Source organism: Limulus polyphemus, unplaced genomic scaffold (assembly GCF_000517525.1).
Source record: "Limulus polyphemus unplaced genomic scaffold, Limulus_polyphemus-2.1.2 Scaffold5693, whole genome shotgun sequence".
Lineage (NCBI taxonomy): Eukaryota > Metazoa > Arthropoda > Merostomata > Xiphosura > Limulidae > Limulus > Limulus polyphemus.
The window spans coordinates 46,246-56,567 of NW_013671303.1; the positions used below are offsets into that span (position 1 = coordinate 46,246).

The window sequence follows — 10,322 nt, forward strand, 5'->3', positions numbered from 1 at the left end:
TGGATGACTAGCTGCCTTCCCTCTAGTCCTACACTGCTAAATTAGGGACGGCTAGCGCAAATAGCCCTCGTGTAGCTTTGCGCGAAATTCAAACACAACAACAACTGCGATGCTTTTCGCCTAGTACCAGGGCTCATCAGGCTGGCTAGGTTACAAAAGACAAATTTGGTGCGATTATATTTAACTTAATTTCATGGCCAACAATTATTATTGTGTGAAGAAGGTTAAGTTGATGACGTATAACGTTTAGCAATATTATAAATGTTTATTATTGAATTACTCCAATCACACTGATTAGTAATTTGTGTTTATAAACCAACAAGTGACCAATTAAAGTATTGTTTGTAGGAACGTCATTCACAAGGGTGGGGGCAAAGAATGCTGATCTGGTGTGGGCCCCCAAATTCAGCTGGGAAACCAATGCTATGGCATAACTTGCATACATGTATAAATTCTCCTAACTAGAAATGTCTCTCAGAAACTACCATTTGGAGCCCCTTCTGAACTGGAAGGGGAGAAGAGGTGAATGCCCCTGATTGCCTGTGGCTGGATGTTTTACAGTAGAAGTTAAACTTAACGTAAGAATGTATATATATATATATCTGTCAGGGTGTGTATATATACATATACTTGTGATATAGTTTTCATTGCTATAAAAATATCATTTTGGCTCAGCCACTGAAGGTGGACGGGGGTTATATTTTCACCCCTGTGTGTGTGTTTGTCAGCAAGATTTCTCTAGAACAGCTGAATTGATTTGGACGAAAGTTGGTATACGTTTTGACTATGACCCAGTTTAGAAGAAATTCGTTTCTGGAGGGTTAAGGTCACAACAATCCCTATCTGTTGACACGAGGACTGATTTTTCAAAAGTCTTGCTCTATGACAGTCAAAAATTATCTGTTTTTGATGAAACGTGGTGGACATATGTAGAATATTATTCCTCATTGTCCTGCGAAAAATGGTCCGTGTCCATTGGTAACGACGTACGTACGGATACATTTTCGTAGTTTGGAGGGCCGTATATGATCAACGCTGCGTGGTGCTAGTATGCACTCCACTGAGTGGTTCTATTCTATACTGTTGCTTCCTTTGTTATGCTAGTGAGAGTCTCTTAGGACTGTGTTCCTTTATGTACATAGTTATTATACAGATATATTCAATTCCTTTTGGTCGAAAAATCCAGGTCCAAATATTTGAGTATCTCGGGTTACCAATCTAAGTGATCCTATTAGATGACAGGGTTGATTTAAAAGTAGTTACAAATTTAATGTTTCTTTGAACCCATCTTCATTAATATTATTTTCTACCATCTTACGAACGTGGATTACAGTGTTAATGGTAAGGATAGCCGAATGAGGATTTAGTGCATTCCAATGTTTTATGTTTTTGTGTTGAGTTATAACAGTGTCCGTTAGTTGTATGGAATAGGCTTCACTAATGTTTGTATTACATTTTAAATGTGACTGTACAATTAGCTAGGTTTTGATCAGATTGTATTAATGACTACCTGAGGATCAAATGACCCTTCTCTGTGCATTCCATAAAAAACAAATTATTAATGGCGAAAGGAAAGAATGACGCAATTTGAGGGTCGTGGGTTCGAATCCCCGTCCCACCAAACATGTTCGCCCTTTCAGCCGTGAGGACGTTATAATGTGACGGCCAGTCTCACTATTCGTTGGTAAAAGAGTAGCCCAAGAATTGGTGGTGGGTAGCTGCCTTCCCTCTAGACTTACACTACTAAATTAGGGACGGCTAGCGCAGATAGCCCTCGTGTAATTTTGCGCGAAATTCAAAAAAACAAAACCAAGGAAAGAATGATAAATAATCGAACGTAAACGAAACTCGGGTATCGAAACTCGGTTTCTAGCGTTGTAAGACAACAGACATACCGCTGTGTCATTGGGGGGGGGGGCTATTTATGAGGGCGAATGACTTATTCGGCAAATTTACTGATTTACAACGCTCAAAATCTAGGTTTGATTATCCGCAGTGAACAGAGCACCGATAGCTAAAATAATATCAGCTTTACCTTGTGAGAGGCTTTTCAGTGAGACACGTGACATACTTATACCCTCATTTTTATCATCTGAAATACACTTGATAAGAAGATAAACTGTGTACACAACGTTGATATTATTTCTGTAGTTGTTAATCAATCCCGGTATCTATTCCAGATAAGGCTACTTCCTTTGACGTTGTTCACCAAGCCTGTTAACTCTCGAGGAGGTGCGAAAGTTAACTCTTTATAACATTGAATATTAGCCTGTTCATTTTAAATAGAACAATGACATATTTAAGTTTTGTTGTTTATATAGCGAATATAATAAAATTACATTTACCCGCCAAAATTTAAATTAATTTGTTTGGAAACTAATATGTTTCCGGGGTCGATAATAATTTTGATGGTGAATAATTAAAATGCTAAAGGTCTTATAAACATTTACAGGGGGACTGGACCCCCAAATATTAGTGTTGCCGGGGTCGATAATGATTTTGATGGTGAATAATTAAAATTTTCAGGGGGACTGTACCCCCAAATATTCTATTTGTCAGCACAAATCCAATTTGTTTTTAATTATGTGTGCAAAATATTTATCCGTGTTTTATGGGAAATCTCGCGCGAGAAATAACTCATTTCTTGTTTCGAAAGCTCAATTACAAACAAACAAACAATTTGAGAGGGTGGGGTGAATTATTGAATTCAACCGCGTTGCGTTTCTCTTTTTGCTTTATTTATGTATATTATTCAAATGATCCAATTAATAATTTTTATCTTTTGATGGACATTGGTCAAACGTTTTTCGTTGTTTGCCTAAAATTCACAAAGCTACACGGTGGGCCATCTGTGTTCTGCCCACCACGGGTATCGAAACCCGGATTCTAGCGTTGTAAGTCTGCAGACATATCGCTGTGCCAATGGGGTGGGGCTCTCTCAAATATAAGGAAGGACCTCGCATCGCCCCCAGAACATTTTTGTCAACTTTACATAATCTTTCCAAGTGTTAAATATACTGAAATTCGGCACTGACCCACAGAGAACGTAATTTTGCTGATATCGTTTAGAATTTTCTGGAAACAGTTAACTTCAAATTGAAACTTTAATTAATAGATAAAAAAGTTTTGTACTTAAAATTTAACAAATATGTAAGGTATTATTTATATATTTATGTGACTGGTAAAAGTACAATGCTCAGTAACTTAAACTAATTTATATAATAGGTTCTCGCATAAATAAACCAAGGTGAAACCTCGTACAGTTTTATCGATTTAGGCTTAATTTCCTGATAAGTGTGAAAGACGATAGAGGGCAGCATCCACCATAGTCACCCAAGAAGCGGTAGTTTTATCCTCAGGCTCACCATTGGCTTGGAAACTATTGAACTAAGCTCGCGGATCTGATTGTACACGTAATTCTATTTCAAAAAGAACATATATACATATGTGTAAATACCATGAAACTTTCCAGTGTGAAATAAGAGAGGGGAAGCTTCCAGATTTTGTTATTTTATAAAATTGATGACAGTTTTCAGGGTTTGATGTAACCAAGCCAGTTACTGCAGCTGGAGGTTTTACGTCTTTCACGGATTCTTTTCTTTGCAAAAATTACACATTTTATTCAGGAGAAAAGTTCACAATTAACTGAGCCCTCTGTATCTCGGCGGTAAACCTAAGGGGTTATAACGCTAAAAATCAAGTTTCGATACCTCCTGTGGGCTCAGCAGAGATAGCCCATTGTGAAGCTTTACGTTTAACAACAACAACAAAAAAAAACTGAATTAATTGATGAGAGTATTTAAAATTTGGCCCCCCAGTGGCACAGCGGAATGTCTGCGGACTTACAACGCTAGAATCCGGCTTTCGATACCCGTGGTGGGCAGAGCACAGATAGCCCATTGTGCTATTAAGCTTTGTGCTTAATTACAAACAAACAATTTAAAATTTGTAGGGTTCGTAAATACAACCCACAGAAACACGTTTATAAATTTTGTTTTTGAAGTAAAAAAAAAAAAGTTGACCAAGTATTAAAAGCTATAGTAGGTTATATTAGATTTAAGCATGTCGTGGTTTGAATATATCAAAACAATTAGTGACAACACGACGTGCAGCGAATTTCTAATGCTAGTGTGAGATGTTTCATAAAAAGGATAAAATTTAGTATGTTTTTATGTGTTTATTTAAAGAAAAATGTCAAATCGTTTCACGAGGCTCTAAAACTTTTGAATTCATATGACGTATATCGTGACGTCTAACATATTCGCCCAATAAAAATGGGAGCCGTTCCTGTCCTTCCTCTCTGTGTATAGAGGGGTTTGCTGAAATAGAAAAAAACAGTGTACGTTTTCAGGAAACGAGAAACTTTCGTTAACATAAATCTCTCGTAGCTTCGTTCTATGCTTAATGTAATATCGTTTTGAAAGAAACGGATACATATCAAGTAAGTCCTTTAAAATTTTTTATTTGGAAATCCTTGATGTCATTCCAAATGCAATATAAAATATATTATAAAGTGAACAGGTATGCAGTACACTGGTTTTAAAAATTCCGGAAATTAATACCTACATTTTCGTTTTAACTTGGTGTGTTTTTACACACCTAATCTTTCAGTGCTCATAGTTAGGCCCCAAAATTCCTAATTAAAAAAAAAAGGTCCCCCAAAGGTTTTACGTTATTTTAAAAAGAATGACTCCAGAAAATTACTTATTTGTTTAAGATAATGATGTACAAAACTCCACCATTTGCGTCTAGTTACTCGGTTAATGTTGTAATAAATACAAATTACTCAGTTTTGGTTTTACCTGGCTTTTTTATGTACAGTCCTTTTGGGGCCCTCACAAAGATTAAAATTTAATTCCAGATTGTAGTTTTCGGTTGCTATATTTCCTAACTTTTATTAGGTAAGTCCTGAGTCTATTGCATGTTGGGTATGTTTGACCTTGAATAAGTAATACATCACTTTGGGACGCTCCCACAATCAGAACCCGCTGCGTCGAGAATAGCCTACATATACCTCAGACTCGTCAACAGAACGCTTGAACTGCTTATGCTAATACATAGGAGACGTAACTCCGCAGTTCTACAGAATGTTGGCTGCCATAAAAAGTACGTGTTCTCGTACTTTACAAGCTGTGCGATAGGCCTCACATTTCACACATGTTTTAAAACAGAAATTTACCACATCAACTTCAAAACTTATTACTTCAATTAAGAAAAACGGATGGAATTGTTTAAAATGTGATTTAACGTCGAATAACTGAATTTAATGAATATAAGATAAACCAATCCACAATAAAAAAAATTCTTTTGTTTTGCCACTTATTTCATAGCTTGTCACGTGATCTAAGGTATCAAGTAAATTAATTTACCACAAATCGTCTGCTAGGCTAAACAATAAATTAATTTACCACAAATCGTCTGCTAGGCTAAACAATAGTTACAGTTTGTTACTCAAACTAGTTCACACCGGCCTAGTTGTCTAATCTGAAACGCTATGTACACGTTTATATCAATGTGAAACCATGACGAAATAGGGAAGTGTTGAGACAGTCTAAAACTGTATGTTACAAACATTAATATTTCAAAATAATATAACATTGTTGTCCTTTTCATTTACAGCCTAATAAGTATGAGAATCGTAGCTCAGCAGAAGCGAACACGGAAGTTTTGTTTAAATACAGACCAACCAATAAGGATCGGACGTTCAGTTCAGGGTACATGAACACTGAAATTTCGAGTTCTGTAGCCAGTAGTAGTAAGTCGGGTTTTAGTCGTCAGTGTGTTGTTGGTTTAGTACTCTTTACGTAAGGGAAGTTTCAGGTTCAAATCAAAGAAAGTAAAATATATTGTCATATATACGTATCCGTGTAGTGTTAGAAGGCAGTGCATATGTTTCGCATATAAAACAGCACAACTTTAAAATTCTTTTCGAATACCCGCAGAACTTTCATCTTACTCAAGTTTGTTTGGTCTTCAGAAGCTAGTCTGAAGTAGTGACTGATTTAAGATGTCTAACGATGACGTACTGATGAGCGTAGCCCTCGATACCTGTAAAACACTATTTGTTACAATCAGTTTGTACGTAAAGTATCTAAACAAACTAATAAGTACCTTGGACGTTATCAGAAAGATATCAATAAGTGATAAAAGTTGGCATGATGCCTTGGAGAACGTCCCTTTGGAAAGACGGTCATTTTACCAAGGAAGAACCATTTTTGAATCTGTCAAACAGGTGCTGGTGTCAGTGACGTCGTGGGAGGGTTACCTAAAGACTGCAGTTGAAATGCAACAGGAACGACAGGTAAACTTAGGCATAGGCTTTCCGTGTGGGAAGACAGGACAGCAGAGTTTATCCTTGTCAGTAGCTATGGAAGACTGGGAAAAGTCAACAGAAACAATTTCAGAAGTTCTCGCTCAGTGTACATGTAGACCAGAATTGGAGGCTTTAATATTAGATGAAGATTATCAACTTCTGGAAACTTCCAGCGAAAATTATGCGATTATTTTCCAAGGATGTGTTTCAGCTCTCGAAGCCACGAGTGCCTGGATTTCATTTGCAACTGCCTTGGCAGAAGTTAAAGAAAGTCATTTCCGAGATAAAAATGTGCCAGATCAGGAGTGCTCTTCAAAAGCGTCAACTTTGATTGGGGAAATGTCACGGCTGCTGCAAACACAGAAAGAAAAAAATTCCCATTTCCAACTTAAGAAACTCATAGACAAATCTTTAATTTTGAAAAGATGTGCTGAAAATAAGAACTCTTTACAAAGTGGTAGTCCTTTTAAAAAAATGATGCAGCATCCAAAATTTCAAAATGTAGTGAAGGACGTAGAATTGTTTATGAAATACATTTATGATGTGATTAAGGATTTAAAATGTCGGGATATAAATTTTAATTTTGAAGAAGAACTACAGACAGCATCAGAAAAACAGGAATTTTTTGAAGAGCTGTCGGATATCAATCTTCCGATAGCTGCAGATATGTTAGACAAGATAATGAAACAGGTTAATGACGATTGGGAGAGACTCCTGTATCTTCAGGTTCGATTTGAAATTGCCATGAGGTATGATGGCAGCCAAGTAGCGCGAGGGATTGGAGAAGAAATGTACCGTTTAGCCAAAGATATTCACGAAGGTAAGATACAAGTTGAAAATAGCGAATACTCTAAACGTTTAGCCATTTCCTATCATATTTTGGCGTGCATGAACTGTTCTGTTGTAATAGATCAGACGCAGTATAGGCGAGAGTTATTGGAGGCGAAGCGCTACCTAGAAGAAGCTGCAGAAATAGCACTTTGTGAAGGAACAGAAAGAGATAAGACACTTTTATATTTCGCTAGAGAGAGTTATGTCGATTTTAAAAGATTTTATAACAATGTTATTAATCCTCAAAGAAGTGATAAGCGGACCAAGAATCACAAAACATTGATTAAACATCTTGTGGGTAAGTTTTACAGGCAGGTAGATAGGCATAGTGTTTACAAGAGTGCTGTTCATCCAGGAAGTTTTCTTCAAGATACATTAGATGTTGCTGAAGAAGAAAAAGATGCAAGAGCTATGGCTAGCGCTCGTATACAACTTGCACAGACGTATGAAGGAGAGGGAAGGTATTCCGAGGCTTTGGAGAATATTTTAAAATCGGTAATGTATATGTTGATGACTGGTGACCTTGCAGCTCTTTTGACAGTGTTTCCGTTTTTGATCAACACACACAACAATCTTGGAAATATTGAAGACGTTTTGAAGTATTGCCTTATTGTAGATGAGATAGCCACAAAAACAGATTTTGGATTTGATGCGTGCATTTTATTAACTTCAATTGCCAGTCCTGCTTTATACAGATTAGGATTTCATGTGGAAGCAAACGACCTCTGGATGTATTTTGTGCAAGCAATTAGAAACCAGGTCGATAAATACTTCGGCATTGCTACCGGATTTGAAGCACTTGGAAGGTATGAAGAAGCCTTGAAATATTTACAAAGATACAAACCGTACATTGATGTGACAAACAGAGGTTCCAGGGACGAGTTATTTCACCTTGCATTGTTATTTACAAAGAACAACGATTTGAAAAGTGCTGAAAGATGTCTGAAGAGTGTGATATCTAGACAAGAAAACTTCAGACCAAAATTAGGTCAACAGGATATTTCCAGTCTTGCAAGTTTTGAAACAGACATACTTATACGTTATGAATTCCTACAAGAACTCCTGATTGAAAATAACCAATATTTAGAAGCCTTGGTGAAGGTTGAATTTTCAAGAGGTCGATCCATCACTGATTTGATGCAACAAAATGTGTTAGGAAATGAAAGAATTTCTCAAATATATTCAAAATGGGCTTCGAGTTACGATTCAGAGGAAGTTAAAGTAACCACAGAAATCTTGGATGAGTTCCTTAAGGCTGCAGACAAGTTTCAAACAAACTTTATTGTGTATTCTCTTATACAAAATAGTGTCTTTATAACAAGACAAAGTGCCCCAAAGACTGTCTGGATTTGTATCTGGTTGGTAAAGTGCAAAGGAAGCTCTTGTCAAGATACCCAAAGAATCGTTTTTAGGACATCATTTGTGGACCTAGATACACTTCCTATTGAACCTCATAGCATTGGAGGATTGTTTCGCGAATTGGCTCATCGTTTACGTGGATTATCTGTTTATCCAGAGGGAATAAAAGACACAACTAATTTATTTGATCAATTCTCCCAAGAAAGAGAAAGTACAGAAAGATCTACAGGCATGGAAAGGATCACTCTAAGTGATGAAGTATCGGACATATCTCGAATCCTGTATGACTTGTGTATTGAACCAATTGCCAGTTCTCTTCCCATGGCTCATGGTGACGCTCCTCTGTCAATCACCATAATTCCCGACCGTTTCCTTTGTGACATTCCTTTCTGCGCATTGAAAAGTTCAAGTGGGCATTTTCTTATTGAAACTTGTACCATTTCTTATGCTCCCAGTCTTCTTGGTTTTTTAATGCTAGATGAACGTTTTCAATATCTAAAGGAAAAGCAAAATACCACTAATGAAAAATTACGCGTTGCAGCTTTTGGAAATGCTGTCACGAAAGAACTCCAAGATTTGCCGTCGTCAGAAAAGGAAATTTCGTGTATTGAAAAAATATTCGAAGAGCATTTATGCTCAACGTTTTTACAGCACGAGGCAAAAAAGGATATTTTGATGAAGCATCTTGACCGTTGTGATGTGCTACACATTGCTACGCATGCAAGCTCTGTAGTTTATAAAGGTCTTGGTGAGTTTTCCTATGGAAGTTCCATTTACCTAACCCCCTCAGATCTTTCTTGCAGTGGAATACTTACCGCTCAAGAAATAATGAAATCATCTAGCAATTGCCTGTTCGTTTGTCTTAGTTGTTGTGAGACTGGAAAGGGAACTCCAACTTCTGACATATCTTTAGGCCTACATCGAGCATTTCTTGCGGCAGGGGCATCCGCAGTATTGATGACTCGGTGGAGTATTGCTGATCGTTTTACCTCGGTGATGATGGACGTATTTTACACCTACATCAAAGAAGGTATGACGATAACAGCTGCATTGCAGAGAGTGATGTGTGATAATGTTAGAGCTGGTGTCTCACCATCCTTATGGTCATGCTTCTCATTCTATGGAACGCCAAATGCACTTATTCTAAGCCCTGTTAGTGTATGCAATAAATCTTTCGAATAGAATATGTAGTGGACAAATCGAAGAAAGAGTGCAAAACTTTTATTACATTTAGTACTTTACCTCAAAAGTGGTAACTTGTGTCAAATTATGAGTACAAACATACTTCAAAATGGTAAATCATCGAGCAAAGGTAATGCTATATTTGATAATGATAATCAGTTATAGCTCTTAATAGGAAATAAAAAGTGAATAAAATTCATATTAAAAAACAAATCTTTGGTATGAATTTTTCAATCGTATTTATAAATATATCTATCTATGCACACACATCACAAGGTATTCAAATCTCTGTAACATTATCCAATATTCAAATACTTTTACGATCGTAAATTACGCTACATAAAGATTCGAACTTTTGAAGATAAAAAGTTTGTTGTGTTACAAATAAAAATACGTTAAAATAAGTAGGATAACTGAATTGTATTAAAAAGTTAACTTTTGTGACAAATATTTTAGATACCTTTAGTCTGCCTTTGTAGAAATTCTGTCGAGTTACGTGTAATTGTTGTAATTAATGGCAACAATGAAACAGTTTGATGATTATATGTTACACATTTACTCTCGCTCTCTCCAAAGGTAAAATTGAAAAGAGAATCTGTGACGTAGAAGCCTAATGCTTTTTTGATTGGTCGTACCC

General features: G+C 36.5%; 1 protein-coding gene across 1 annotated transcript; it reads left to right on the top strand.

The window, feature by feature from the left end:
- The first annotated feature begins 4,331 nt into the window (after positions 1 to 4,331).
- LOC106472876 (tetratricopeptide repeat protein 28-like) lies at positions 4,332 to 9,884 on the top strand. The gene is made up of 2 exons (XM_013933547.2): positions 4,332 to 4,441; positions 5,620 to 9,884. The coding sequence occupies exon 2, from the start codon at positions 6,008 to 6,010 to the stop codon at positions 9,683 to 9,685; it is 3,678 nt and encodes a 1,225-aa protein (XP_013789001.1). The 5' UTR covers positions 4,332 to 4,441; positions 5,620 to 6,007; the 3' UTR covers positions 9,686 to 9,884.
- Positions 9,885 to 10,322: the final 438 nt, after the last annotated feature.